The sequence below is a fragment of the Phyllobates terribilis genome, unplaced genomic scaffold (genome assembly GCF_046119375.1).
Source record: "Phyllobates terribilis strain yellow unplaced genomic scaffold, ASM4611937v1 Scaffold_12__6_contigs__length_324123572, whole genome shotgun sequence".
Lineage (NCBI taxonomy): Eukaryota > Metazoa > Chordata > Amphibia > Anura > Dendrobatidae > Phyllobates > Phyllobates terribilis.
The window spans coordinates 149,827,037-149,843,791 of record NW_027362772.1 but is presented as its reverse complement, the minus strand read 5'-3'; the positions used below and the strand labels follow the sequence as shown (position 1 = coordinate 149,843,791).

The 16,755-nt window shown below is 47.9% G+C and overlaps 1 protein-coding gene across 5 annotated transcripts in view; it reads right to left on the bottom strand.

The window, feature by feature from the left end:
- PPP1R12C (protein phosphatase 1 regulatory subunit 12C) overlaps positions 1-15,574 on the bottom strand; it is a 141,113-nt gene extending 125,539 nt beyond the window's left edge. For 2 of the 5 annotated variants that reach the window (XM_073656366.1, XM_073656368.1), the window contains exon 1: positions 14,935-15,573. In XM_073656366.1, coding sequence (XP_073512467.1) covers positions 14,935-15,261 — 327 coding nt within the window. In that variant the 5' untranslated portion in view covers positions 15,262-15,573. Of the gene's footprint in view, positions 1-14,934 lie in introns of all 5 variants that reach the window. The other 3 variants (XM_073656370.1, XM_073656371.1, XM_073656367.1) reach the window with 2 other exon arrangements.
- Between the last annotated feature and the right edge of the window lie 1,181 nt (positions 15,575-16,755).

Genomic DNA, 16,755 nt, shown 5'->3' with positions numbered 1-16,755 from the left:
CTGGTGCAGGGCACTGATGCCATCCGTGTTGGTGCAGTGTACACACAGTATATATACACACAGTATACAGTATATACCTGGTGCAGGGCGCTGATGTCGTCCGTGTTGGTGCAGTGTACACACAGTACATATACACACACAGTATACAGTATATACCTGGTGCAGGGCACTGATGCCATCCATGTTGGTGCAGTGTACACACAGTATATATACACACAGTATACAGTATATACCTGGTGCAGGGGGCTGATGCCATCCGTGTTGGTGCAGTGTACACACAGTATATATACACACAGTATACAGTATATACCTGGTGCAGGGCGCTGATGCCGTCCGTGTTGGTGCAGTGTACACACAGTATATATACACACAGTATACAGTATATACCTGGTGCAGGGCGCTGATGTCGTCCGTGTTGGTGCAGTGTACACACAGTATATATACACACAGTATACAGTATATACCTGGTGCAGGGCGCTGATGTCGTCCGTGTTGGTGCAGTGTACACACAGTATACAGTATATACCTGGTGCAGGGCGCTGATGTCGTCCGTGTTGGTGCAGTGTACACACAGTATATACACACAGTATACAGTATATACCTGGTGCAGGGCGCTGATGTCGTCCGTGTTGGTGCAGTGTACACACAGTATACAGTATATACCTGGTGCAGGGCGCTGATGTCGTCCGTGTTGGTGCAGTGTACACACAGTATATACACACACAGTATACAGTATATACCTGGTGCAGGGCGCTGATGCCGTCCGTGTTGGTGCAGTGTACACACAGTATATATACACACAGTATACAGTATATACCTGGTGCAGGGCGCTGATGTCGTCCGTGTTGGTGCAGTGTACACACAGTATATACACACAGTATACAGTATATACCTGGTGCAGGGCACTGATGCCGTCCGTGTTGGTGCAGTGTACACACAGTATATATACACACAGTATACAGTATATACCTGGTGCAGGGCGCTGATGTCGTCCGTGTTGGTGCAGTGTACACACAGTATATACACACACAGTATACAGTATATACCTGGTGCAGGGCGCTGATGCCGTTCGTGTTGGTGCAGTGTACACACAGTATACAGTATATACCTGGTGCAGGGCGCTGATGCCGTCCGTGTTGGTGCAGTGTACACACAGTATATATACACACAGTATACAGTATATACCTGGTGCAGGGCGCTGATGCCGTCCGTGTTGGTGCCGTATACACACAGTATATATACACACAGTATACAGTATATACCTGGTGCAGGGCACTGATGCCGTCCATGTTGGTGCAGTGTACACACAGTATATATACACACAGTATACAGTATATACCTGGTGCAGGGCGCTGATGCCGTCCGTGTTGGTGCAGTGTACACACAGTATATATACACACAGTATACAGTATATACCTGGTGCAGGGCGCTGATGCAGTCCGTGTTGGTGCAGTGTACACACAGTATATATACACACACACAGTATACAGTATATACCTGGTGCAGGGCGCTGATGCCGTCCGTGTTGGTGCAGTGTACACACAGTATATATACACACAGTATACAGTATATACCTGGTGCAGGGCGCTGATGCAGTCCGTGTTGGTGCAGTGTACACACAGTATATATACACACAGTATACAGTATATACCTGGTGCAGGGCGCTGATGCCGTCCGTGTTGGTGCAGTGTACACACAGTATATATACACACAGTATACAGTATATACCTGGTGCAGGGCGCTGATGCCGTCCGTGTTGGTGCAGTGTACACACAGTATACAGTATATACCTGGTGCAGGGCACTGATGCCGTCCGTGTTGGTGCAGTGTACACACAGTATATATACACACAGTATACAGTATATACCTGGTGCAGGGCGCTGATGCCGTCCGTGTTGGTGCAGTGTACACACAGTATACAGTATATACCTGGTGCAGGGAGCTGATGCCGTCCGTGTTGGTGCAGTGTACACACAGTATATACACACAGTATACAGTATATACCTGGTGCAGGGCGCTGATGCCGTCCGTGTTGGTGCAGTGTACACACAGTATACAGTATATACCTGGTGCAGGGCGCTGATGCCGTCCGTGTTGGTGCAGTGTACACAGTATACAGTATATACCTGGTGCAGGGCGCTGATGTCGTCCGTGTTGGTGCAGTGTACACACAGTATATACACACACAGTATACAGTATATACCTGGTGCAGAGCGCTGATGCCGTCCGTGTTGGTGCAGTGTACACACAGTATACAGTATATACCTGGTGCAGGGCGCTGATGCCGTCCGTGTTGGTGCAGTGTACACACAGTATATATACACACAGTATACAGTATATACCTGGTGCAGGGCGCTGATGCCGTCCGTGTTGGTGCAGTGTACACACAGTATATATACACACAGTATACAGTATATACCTGGTGCAGGGCGCTGATGTCGTCCGTGTTGGTGCAGTGTACACACAGTATATATACACACAGTATACAGTATATACCTGGTGCAGGGCGCTGATGCCGTCCGTGTTGGTGCAGTGTACACACAGTATATACACACACAGTATACAGTATATACCTGGTGCAGGGCGCTGATGCCGTCCGTGTTGGTGCAGTGTACACACAGTATATATACACACAGTATACAGTATATACCTGGTGCAGGGCGCTGATGCCGTCCGTGTTGGTGCAGTGTACACACAGTATATATACACACAGTATATACCTGGTGCAGGGCGCTGATGCCGTCCGTGTTGGTGCAGTGTACACACAGTATATACACACAGTATACAGTATATACCTGGTGCAGGGCGCTGATGCCGTCCGTGTTGGTGCAGTGTACACACAGTATATATACACACAGTATACAGTATATACCTGGTGCAGGGCGCTGATGCCGTCCGTGTTGGTGCAGTGTACACACAGTATATACACACACAGTATACAGTATATACCTGGTGCAGGGCACTGATGTCGTCCGTGTTGGTGCAGTGTACACACAGTATATATACACACAGTATACAGTATATACCTGGTGCAGGGCGCTGATGCCGTCCGTGTTGGTGCAGTGTACACACAGTATATATACACACAGTATACAGTATATACCTGGTGCAGGGCGCTGATGCCGTCCGTGTTGGTGCAGTGTACACACAGTATATATACACACAGTATACAGTATATACCTGGTGCAGGGCACTGATGTCGTCCGTGTTGGTGCAGTGTACACACAGTATATATACACACAGTATACAGTATATACCTGGTGCAGGGCGCTGATGCCGTCCGTGTTGGTGCAGTGTACACACAGTATATATACACACAGTATACAGTATATACCTGGTGCAGGGCGCTGATGCCGTCCGTGTTGGTGCAGTGTACACACAGTATATATACACACAGTATACAGTATATACCTGGTGCAGGGCGCTGATGCCGTCCGTGTTGGTGCAGTGTACACAAAGTATATATACACACAGTATACAGTATATACCTGGTGCAGGGCGCTGATGCCGTCCGTGTTGGTGCAGTGTACACACAGTATATACACACAGTATACAGTATATACCTGGTGCAGGGCGCTGATGCCGTCCGTGTTGGTGCAGTGTACACACAGTATATACACACAGTATACAGTATATACCTGGTGCAGGGCGCTGATGCCGTCCGTGTTGGTGCAGTGTACACACAGTATATACACACAGTATACAGTATATACCTGGTGCAGGGCGCTGATGCCGTCCGTGTTGGTGCAGTGTACACACAGTATATACACACAGTATACAGTATATACCTGGTGCAGGGCGCTGATGCCGTCCGTGTTGGTGCAGTGTACACACAGTATATACACACAGTATACAGTATATACCTGGTGCAGGGCGCTGATGCCGTCCGTGTTGGTGCAGTGTACACACAGTATATATACACACAGTATACAGTATATACCTGGTGCAGGGCGCTGATGCCGTCCGTGTTGGTGCAGTGTACACACAGTATATACACACAGTATACAGTATATACCTGGTGCAGGGCGCTGATGCCGTCCGTGTTGGTGCAGTGTACACACAGTATATACACACAGTATACAGTATATACCTGGTGCAGGGCGCTGATGCCGTCCGTGTTGGTGCAGTGTACACACAGTATATACACACAGTATACAGTATATACCTGGTGCAGGGCGCTGATGCCGTCCGTGTTGGTGCAGTGTACACACAGTATATACACACAGTATACAGTATATACCTGGTGCAGGGCGCTGATGCCGTCCGTGTTGGTGCAGTGTACACACAGTATATATACACACAGTATACAGTATATACCTGGTGCAGGGCGCTGATGCCGTCCGTGTTGGTGCAGTGTACACACAGTATATACACACAGTATACAGTATATACCTGGTGCAGGGCGCTGATGCCGTCCGTGTTGGTGCAGTGTACACACAGTATATATACACACAGTATACAATATATACCTGGTGCAGGGCGCTGATGCCGTCCGTGTTGGTGCAGTGTACACACAGTATATATACACACAGTATACAGTATATACCTGGTGCAGGGCGCTGATGCCGTCGTGTTGGTGCAGTGTACACACAGTATATATACACACAGTATACAGTATATACCTGGTGCAGGGCGCTGATGCCGTCCGTGTTGGTGCAGTGTACACACAGTATATATACACACAGTATACAGTATATACCTGGTGCAGGGCGCTGATGCCGTCCGTGTTGGTGCAGTGTACACACAGTATATATACACACAGTATACAGTATATACCTGGTGCAGGGCGCTGATGTCGTCCGTGTTGGTGCAGTGTACACACAGTATATATACACACAGTATACAGTATATACCTGGTGCAGGGCGCTGATGCCGTCCGTGTTGGTGCAGTGTACACACAGTATACAGTATATACCTGGTGCAGGGCACTGATGCCATCCGTGTTGGTGCAGTGTACACACAGTATATATACACACAGTATACAGTATATACCTGGTGCAGGGCGCTGATGCAGTTCGTGTTGGTGCAGTGTACACACAGTATATATACACACAGTATACAGTATATACCTGGTGCAGGGCGCTGATGCCGTCCGTGTTGGTGCAGTGTACACACAGTATATATACACACAGTATACAGTATATACCTGGTGCAGGGCGCTGATGCCGTCCGTGTTGGTGCAGTGTACACACAGTATATATACACACAGTATACAGTATATACCTGGTGCAGGGCACTGATGTCGTCCGTGTTGGTGCAGTGTACACACAGTATATATACACACAGTATACAGTATATACCTGGTGCAGGGCGCTGATGCCGTCCGTGTTGGTGCAGTGTACACACAGTATATATACACACAGTATACAGTATATACCTGGTGCAGGGCGCTGATGCCGTCCGTGTTGGTGCAGTGTACACACAGTATATATACACACAGTATACAGTATATACCTGGTGCAGGGCGCTGATGCCGTCCGTGTTGGTGCAGTGTACACAAAGTATATATACACACAGTATACAGTATATACCTGGTGCAGGGCACTGATGTCGTCCGTGTTGGTGCAGTGTACACACAGTATATACACACACAGTATACAGTATATACCTGGTGCAGGGCGCTGATGCCGTCCGTGTTGGTGCAGTGTACACACAGTATATACACACAGTATACAGTATATACCTGGTGCAGGGCGCTGATGCCGTCCGTGTTGGTGCAGTGTACACACAGTATATACACACAGTATACAGTATATACCTGGTGCAGGGCGCTGATGCCGTCCGTGTTGGTGCAGTGTACACACAGTATATACACACAGTATACAGTATATACCTGGTGCAGGGCGCTGATGCCGTCCGTGTTGGTGCAGTGTACACACAGTATATATACACACAGTATACAGTATATACCTGGTGCAGGGCGCTGATGCCGTCCGTGTTGGTGCAGTGTACACACAGTATATACACACAGTATACAGTATATACCTGGTGCAGGGCGCTGATGCCGTCCGTGTTGGTGCAGTGTACACACAGTATATACACACAGTATACAGTATATACCTGGTGCAGGGCGCTGATGCCGTCCGTGTTGGTGCAGTGTACACACAGTATATACACACAGTATACAGTATATACCTGGTGCAGGGCGCTGATGCCGTCCGTGTTGGTGCAGTGTACACACAGTATATACACACAGTATACAGTATATACCTGGTGCAGGGCGCTGATGCCGTCCGTGTTGGTGCAGTGTACACACAGTATATATATACACACAGTATACAGTATATACCTGGTGCAGGGCGCTGATGCCGTCCGTGTTGGTGCAGTGTACACACAGTATATACACACAGTATACAGTATATACCTGGTGCAGGGCGCTGATGCCGTCCGTGTTGGTGCAGTGTACACACAGTATATATACACACAGTATACAGTATATACCTGGTGCAGGGCGCTGATGCCGTCCGTGTTGGTGCAGTGTACACACAGTATATATACACACAGTATACAGTATATACCTGGTGCAGGGCGCTGATGCCGTCCGTGTTGGTGCAGTGTACACACAGTATATATACACACAGTATACAGTATATACCTGGTGCAGGGCGCTGATGCCGTCCGTGTTGGTGCAGTGTACACACAGTATATATACACACAGTATACAGTATATACCTGGTGCAGGGCACTGATGCCGTCCGTGTTGGTGCAGTGTACACACAGTATATATACACACAGTATACAGTATATACCTGGTGCAGGGCGCTGATGCCGTCCGTGTTGGTGCAGTGTACACAGTATATATACACACAGTATACAGTATATACCTGGTGCAGGGCGCTGATGCCGTCCGTGTTGGTGCAGTGTACACACAGTATATATACACACAGTATACAGTATATACCTGGTGCAGGGCGCTGATGCCGTCCGTGTTGGTGCAGTGTACACACAGTATATATACACACAGTATACAGTATATACCTGGTGCAGGGCGCTGATGCCGTCCGTGTTGGTGCAGTGTACACACAGTATACAGTATATACCTGGTGCAGGGCACTGATGCCATCCGTGTTGGTGCAGTGTACACACAGTATATATACACACAGTATACAGTATATACCTGGTGCAGGGCGCTGATGCAGTTCGTGTTGGTGCAGTGTACACACAGTATACATACACACAGTATACAGTATATACCTGGTGCAGGGCGCTGATGCCGTCCGTGTTGGTGCAGTGTACACACAGTATATATACACACAGTATACAGTATATACCTGGTGCAGGGCGCTGATGCCGTCCGTGTTGGTGCAGTGTACACACAGTATATATACACACAGTATACAGTATATACCTGGTGCAGGGCGCTGATGTCGTCCGTGTTGGTGCAGTGTACACACAGTATATATACACACAGTATACAGTATATACCTGGTGCAGGGCACTGATGCCGTCCGTGTTGGTGCAGTGTACACACAGTATAATACAGTATATACCTGGTGCAGGGCACTGATGCCATCCGTGTTGGTGCAGTGTACACACAGTATATATACACACAGTATACAGTATATACCTGGTGCAGGGCACTGATGCCATCCGTGTTGGTGCAGTGTACACACAGTATATATACACACAGTATACAGTATATACCTGGTGCAGGGCACTGATGCCATCCGTGTTGGTGCAGTGTACACACAGTATATATACACACAGTATATACCTGGTGCAGGGCGCTGATGTCGTCCGTGTTGGTGCAGTGTACACACAGTATATATACACACACAGTATACAGTATATACCTGGTGCAGGGCACTGATGCCGTCCATGTTGGTGCAGTGTACACACAGTATATATACACACAGTATACAGTATATACCTAGTGCAGGGCGCTGATGCCATCCATGTTGGTGCAGTGTACACACAGTATATATACACACAGTATACAGTATATACCTGGTGCAGGGCGCTGATGCCATCCGTGTTGGTGCAGTGTACACACAGTATATATACACACAGTATACAGTATATACCTGGTGCAGGGCACTGATGCCATCCGTGTTGGTGCAGTGTACACACAGTATATATACACACAGTATACAGTATATACCTGGTGCAGGGCGCTGATGTCGTCCGTGTTGGTGCAGTGTACACACAGTATATATACACACACAGTATACAGTATATACCTGGTGCAGGGCACTGATGCCATCCATGTTGGTGCAGTGTACACACAGTATATATACACACAGTATACAGTATATACCTGGTGCAGGGCGCTGATGCCATCCGTGTTGGTGCAGTGTACACACAGTATATACACACACAGTATACAGTATATACCTGGTGCAGGGCGCTGATGCCGTCCGTGTTGGTGCAGTGTACACACAGTATATACACACACAGTATACAGTATATACCTGGTGCAGGGCGCTGATGCCGTCCGTGTTGGTGCAGTGTACACACAGTATATACACACACAGTATACAGTATATACCTGGTGCAGGGCGCTGATGCCGTCCGTGTTGGTGCAGTGTACACACAGTATATACACACACAGTATACAGTATATACCTGGTGCAGGGCGCTGATGCCGTCCGTGTTGGTGCAGTGTACACACAGTATATACACACACAGTATACAGTATATACCTGGTGCAGGGCACTGATGTCGTCCGTGTTGGTGCAGTGTACACACAGTATATATACACACACAGTATACAGTATATACCTGGTGCAGGGCACTGATGTCGTCCGTGTTGGTGCAGTGTACACACAGTATATACACACACAGTATACAGTATATACCTGGTGCAGGGCGCTGATGCCGTCCGTGTTGGTGCAGTGTACACACAGTATATATACACACACAGTATACAGTATATACCTGGTGCAGGGCGCTGATGCCGTCCGTGTTGGTGCAGTGTACACACAGTATATATACACACAGTATACAGTATATACCTGGTGCAGGGCGCTGATGCCGTCCGTGTTGGTGCAGTGTACACACAGTATATACACACACAGTATACAGTATATACCTGGTGCAGGGCACTGATGCCGTCCGTGTTGGTGCAGTGTACACACAGTATATACACACACAGTATACAGTATATACCTGGTGCAGGGCACTGATGCCGTCCGTGTTGGTGCAGTGTACACACAGTATACAGTATATACCTGGTGCAGGGCACTGATGCCATCCGTGTTGGTGCAGTGTACACACAGTATATATACACACAGTATACAGTATATACCTGGTGCAGGGCGCTGATGCAGTTCGTGTTGGTGCAGTGTACACACAGTATACATACACACAGTATACAGTATATACCTGGTGCAGGGCGCTGATGCCGTCCGTGTTGGTGCAGTGTACACACAGTATATATACACACAGTATACAGTATATACCTGGTGCAGGGCGCTGATGCCGTCCGTGTTGGTGCAGTGTACACACAGTATACAGTATATACCTGGTGCAGGGCGCTGATGTCGTCCGTGTTGGTGCAGTGTACACACAGTATATATACACACAGTATACAGTATATACCTGGTGCAGGGGGCTGATGCCGTCCGTGTTGGTGCAGTGTACACACAGTATACAGTATATACCTGGTGCAGGGCACTGATGCCATCCGTGTTGGTGCAGTGTACACACAGTATATATACACACAGTATACAGTATATACCTGGTGCAGGGCACTGATGCCATCCGTGTTGGTGCAGTGTACACACAGTATATATACACACAGTATACAGTATATACCTGGTGCAGGGCACTGATGCCATCCGTGTTGGTGCAGTGTACACACAGTATATATACACACAGTATATACCTGGTGCAGGGCGCTGATGTCGTCCGTGTTGGTGCAGTGTACACACAGTATATATACACACACAGTATACAGTATATACCTGGTGCAGGGCACTGATGCCGTCCATGTTGGTGCAGTGTACACACAGTATATATACACACAGTATACAGTATATACCTAGTGCAGGGCGCTGATGCCATCCATGTTGGTGCAGTGTACACACAGTATATATACACACAGTATACAGTATATACCTGGTGCAGGGCGCTGATGCCATCCGTGTTGGTGCAGTGTACACACAGTATATATACACACAGTATACAGTATATACCTGGTGCAGGGCACTGATGCCATCCGTGTTGGTGCAGTGTACACACAGTATATATACACACAGTATACAGTATATACCTGGTGCAGGGCGCTGATGTCGTCCGTGTTGGTGCAGTGTACACACAGTATATATACACACACAGTATACAGTATATACCTGGTGCAGGGCACTGATGCCATCCATGTTGGTGCAGTGTACACACAGTATATATACACACAGTATACAGTATATACCTGGTGCAGGGCGCTGATGCCATCCGTGTTGGTGCAGTGTACACACAGTATATACACACACAGTATACAGTATATACCTGGTGCAGGGCGCTGATGCCGTCCGTGTTGGTGCAGTGTACACACAGTATATACACACACAGTATACAGTATATACCTGGTGCAGGGCGCTGATGCCGTCCGTGTTGGTGCAGTGTACACACAGTATATACACACACAGTATACAGTATATACCTGGTGCAGGGCGCTGATGCCGTCCGTGTTGGTGCAGTGTACACACAGTATATATACACACAGTATACAGTATATACCTGGTGCAGGGCGCTGATGCCGTCCGTGTTGGTGCAGTGTACACACAGTATATACACACACAGTATACAGTATATACCTGGTGCAGGGCACTGATGTCGTCCGTGTTGGTGCAGTGTACACACAGTATATATACACACACAGTATACAGTATATACCTGGTGCAGGGCACTGATGTCGTCCGTGTTGGTGCAGTGTACACACAGTATATACACACACAGTATACAGTATATACCTGGTGCAGGGCGCTGATGCCGTCCGTGTTGGTGCAGTGTACACACAGTATATATACACACACAGTATACAGTATATACCTGGTGCAGGGCGCTGATGCCGTCCGTGTTGGTGCAGTGTACACACAGTATATATACACACAGTATACAGTATATACCTGGTGCAGGGCGCTGATGCCGTCCGTGTTGGTGCAGTGTACACACAGTATATACACACACAGTATACAGTATATACCTGGTGCAGGGCACTGATGCCGTCCGTGTTGGTGCAGTGTACACACAGTATATACACACACAGTATACAGTATATACCTGGTGCAGGGCACTGATGCCGTCCGTGTTGGTGCAGTGTACACACAGTATACAGTATATACCTGGTGCAGGGCACTGATGCCATCCGTGTTGGTGCAGTGTACACACAGTATATATACACACAGTATACAGTATATACCTGGTGCAGGGCACTGATGCCATCCGTGTTGGTGCAGTGTACACACAGTATACAGTATATACCTGGTGCAGGGCACTGATGCCATCCGTGTTGGTGCAGTGTACACACAGTATATATACACACAGTATACAGTATATACCTGGTGCAGGGCACTGATGCCATCCGTGTTGGTGCAGTGTACACACAGTATATATACACACAGTATACAGTATATACCTGGTGCAGGGCGCTGATGTCGTCCGTGTTGGTGCAGTGTACACACAGTATATATACACACACAGTATACAGTATATACCTGGTGCAGGGCACTGATGCCATCCATGTTGGTGCAGTGTACACACAGTATATATACACACAGTATACAGTATATACCTGGTGCAGGGCGCTGATGCCATCCGTGTTGGTGCAGTGTACACACAGTATATATACACACAGTATACAGTATATACCTGGTGCAGGGCACTGATGCCATCCGTGTTGGTGCAGTGTACACACAGTATATATACACACAGTATACAGTATATACCTGGCGCAGGGCGCTGATGCCGTCCGTGTTGGTGCAGTGTACACACAGTATATATACACACACAGTATACAGTATATACCTGGTGCAGGGCGCTGATGCAGTCCGTGTTGGTGCAGTGTACACACAGTATATATACACACAGTATACGCCTGGTGCAGGGCGCTGATGCCGTCCGTGTTGGTGCAGTGTACACACAGTATATATACACACAGTATACAGTATATACCTGGTGCAGGGTGCTGATGCCGTCCGTGTTGGTGCAGTGTACACACAGTATATACACACACAGTATACAGTATATACCTGGTGCAGGGCGCTGATGCCGTCCGTGTTGGTGCAGTGTACACACAGTATATATACACACAGTATACAGTATATACCTGGTGCAGGGCGCTGATGCCGTCCGTGTTGGTGCAGTGTACACACAGTATATACACACACAGTATACAGTATATACCTGGTGCAGGGCGCTGATGCCGTCCGTGTTGGTGCAGTGTACACACAGTATATATACACACAGTATACAGTATATACCTGGTGCAGGGCGCTGATGCCGTCCGTGTTGGTGCAGTGTACACACAGTATATACACACACAGTATACAGTATATACCTGGTGCAGGGCACTGATGTCGTCCGTGTTGGTGCAGTGTACACACAGTATATACACACACAGTATACAGTATATACCTGGTGCAGGGCGCTGATGCCGTCCGTGTTGGTGCAGTGTACACACAGTATATATACACACACAGTATACAGTATATACCTGGTGCAGGGCGCTGATGCCGTCCGTGTTGGTGCAGTGTACACACAGTATATATACACACACAGTATACAGTATATACCTGGTGCAGGGCGCTGATGCCGTCCGTGTTGGTGCAGTGTACACACAGTATATATACACACAGTATACAGTATATACCTGGTGCAGGGCGCTGATGCCGTCCGTGTTGGTGCAGTGTACACACAGTATATATACACACACAGTATACAGTATATACCTGGTGCAGGGCGCTGATGCCGTCCGTGTTGGTGCAGTGTACACACAGTATATATACACACAGTATACAGTATATACCTGGTGCAGGGCGCTGATGCCGTCCGTGTTGGTGCAGTGTACACACAGTATATATACACACAGTATACAGTATATACCTGGTGCAGGGCGCTGATGCCGTCCGTGTTGGTGCAGTGTACACACAGTATATATACACACAGTATACAGTATATACCTGGTGCAGGGCGCTGATGCCGTCCGTGTTGGTGCAGTGTACACACAGTATATACACACAGTATACAGTATATACCTGGTGCAGGGCGCTGATGCCGTCCGTGTTGGTGCAGTGTACACACAGTATATATACACACAGTATACAGTATATACCTGGTGCAGGGAGCTGATGTCGTCCGTGTTAGTGCAGTGTACAGACAGTATATATACACACAGTATACAGTATATACCTGGTGCAGGGCGCTGATGCCGTCCGTGTTGGTGCAGTGTACACACAGTATATATACACACAGTATATAGTATATACCTGGTGCAGGGCGCTGATGCCGTCCGTGTTGGTGCAGTGTACACACAGTATATATACACACAGTATATAGTATATACCTGGTGCAGGGCGCTGATGCCGTCCGTGTTGGTGCAGTGTACACACAGTATATATACACACAGTATACAGTATATAGCTGGTGCAGGGCGCTGATGCCGTCCGTGTTGGTGCAGTGTACACACAGTATATATACACACAGTATATAGTATATACCTGGTGCAGGGCGCTGATGCCGTCCGTGTTGGTGCAGTGTACACACAGTATATATACACACAGTATACAGTATATAGCTGGTGCAGGGCGCTGATGCCGTCCGTGTTGGTGCAGTGTACACACAGTATATATACACACAGTATACAGTATATACCTGGTGCAGGGAGCTGATGTCGTCCGTGTTAGTGCAGTGTACAGACAGTATATATACACACAGTATACAGTATATACCTGGTGCAGGGCGCTGATGCCGTCCGTGTTGGTGCAGTGTACACACAGTATATATACACACAGTATATAGTATATACCTGGTGCAGGGCGCTGATGCCGTCCGTGTTGGTGCAGTGTACACACAGTATATAGTATATACCTGGTGCAGGGCGCTGATGCTGTCCGTGTTGGTGCAGTGTACAGACAGTATATATACACACAGTATACAGTATATAGCTGGTGCAGGGCGCTGATGCCGTCCGTGTTGGTGCAGTGTACACACAGTATATATACACACAGTATACAGTATATACCTGGTGCAGGGCGCTGATGCCGTCCGTGTTGGTGCAGTGTACACACAGTATATATACACACAGTATACAGTATATACCTGGTGCAGGGCGCTGATGCCGTCCGTGTTGGTGCAGTGTACACACAGTATATATACATACAGTATACAGTATATACCTGGTGCAGGGCGCTGATGTCGTCCGTGTTGGTGCAGTGTACACACAGTATATATACATACAGTATACAGTATATACCTGGTGCAGGGCGCTGATGCCGTCCGTGTTGGTGCAGTGTACACACAGTATACAGTATATACCTGGTGCAGGGCGCTGATGCCGTCCGTGTTGGTGCAGTGTACACACAGTATATATACACACAGTATACAGTATATACCTGGTGCAGGGCGCTGATGCTGTCCGTGTTGGTGCAGTGTACAGACAGTATATATACACACAGTATACAGTATATAGCTGGTGCAGGGCGCTGATGCCGTCCGTGTTGGTGCAGTGTACACACAGTATATATACACACAGTATACAGTATATACCTGGTGCAGGGCGCTGATGCCGTCCGTGTTGGTGCAGTGTACACACAGTATATATACACACAGTATACAGTATATACCTGGTGCAGGGCGCTGATGCCGTCCGTGTTGGTGCAGTGTACACACAGTATATATACATACAGTATACAGTATATACCTGGTGCAGGGCGCTGATGTCGTCCGTGTTGGTGCAGTGTACACACAGTATATATACATACAGTATACAGTATATACCTGGTGCAGGGCGCTGATGCCGTCCGTGTTGGTGCTGTCGATCACCTCCGCCCCCGCCGGGCCCCGCAGCATGTCCTCCGCCTCCAGTAGGTCTCCCCCGGCACAGGCTGCCAGGAACTCCGCCGCCCGCTCGAAGCGCACAGTGCGGCCGTCGCCCCGGGAGCCCGGCTCCTCTTCATCTTCCTCCTTGCCTTCCCCCGTTCTCCTCTTGCGCCGCTGCCACCGGGGCTCCGCCGCCTCCTGGTTGGTGCAGGACCGGGCCCACTGCCGGAGCTGCTCCTTCCGCCTCTCCTTCGCCTGCGCAGCGGCGGCAGCGCCTTCCGCCATGTTGTGTTTATGTCTCTCCTTGTGCCGCCGCCGCCTGTGCCCCCCTTCTCCTCCTCCGCCCTTACGCCTTAGATTCCTGCCGCCAGCCTGCTGCTCTGCGTGCTGACGTCACCAGCCTGCGCCTCACGGCCTGATGGGAGATGTAGTCCCTGTACCCGGGGCCTGCGGTCCGGTGTAATTACGGCACAGGACGTGGCTCTCGGCATGAATCACCCACAGCGCCCTGTAGTGCGGTACCGACCGTTATCACTCAGGGAGCACGGGAGCGGAGGGGCTGTATAACCCCGCGGGAGCGTCCGTGCCGACATACCAGGAGCACAGCGACACCTGCAGGTCACCAGCGGTACTGCGCCACATTACAGCCCCGTGTCCCGTCCTCATCCGTCCACACCGGAGCCAGGAGACACCGATCAGTCACAAACGGAAGACAAGAGGATCTTTTTCTTAGGCTTTGCACACGGGGTGTTTTTGGAGCAGAAACAGGAGGATTCCAAAGTTTCTGATATTTGGAAGAGCATTAGGGGAGTTTCTGCGCCGTTTCCCCTCCAAAAATTATGTTTTAAGTGAACACTTTCAGGATCCTTTTATCATTTGATTTTCTTCTGCTTGTAATGGATCCAGTTTTTTTTTACTGATTGAGTTAGAAAGAGACGTCTCTGCTCCTGTTTGCTTCCATTTTCTTGTATTTCTTTTAACAGATCAGTTTTAAAAAATATATATATGTTCATATGCAGTATATATGCCGTGTGTATATGTATATATATATATATATATATATATATATATATATATATACAAACCATAGAAACCTGACCAGCACCCCCTAGTGTGAACTGGTGCCAGCTGTCGTAACTATAAAATATATCAAGAGAATGCAGCAGCACTCCATATGGCCAAGATACGTCTTAACAGTGAAAATAATGAAAATATTAGATCTAAACTGTTTTGTTTATCAACAAGTACTTACAAACAATGAAGGTTTTTAGCGCATAAATTGGCCAATTCATGTGTGCCCATCAACCACGGCAAGGTAACCTCCCCCTGATGGGTACTACTCTGGTGTTGTATAAACAGCTCTGCTTACCCTTTAAATGTAGGTGTTTTTATCCCAGAAGAAGACATGTTTGTCCGTTTAGTTGTATTCTTGTAGCCCAAAAGTGGCATGTTAGGCTGAGTAGTTACCCATCAGAGGGAGGTTACCTTGCCATGGTTGTTGGGCACACATGAATTGGCCAATTTATGCGCTAAAAGCCTTCATTGTTTGTAAGTACTTGTTGCTGAGCAAAACAGTTTAGATCTAATATTTTCATTATTTTCATTGTTAAGACGTATACAGTATATATGCTGTGTGTATATATACAGTACAGACCAAAAGTTTGGACACACCTCATTTAAAGATTTTTCTGTATTTTCTTGACTATGAAAATTGTACATTCACACTGAAGGCATCAAAACTATGAATTAACACATGTGGAATTATATACTTAACAAAAA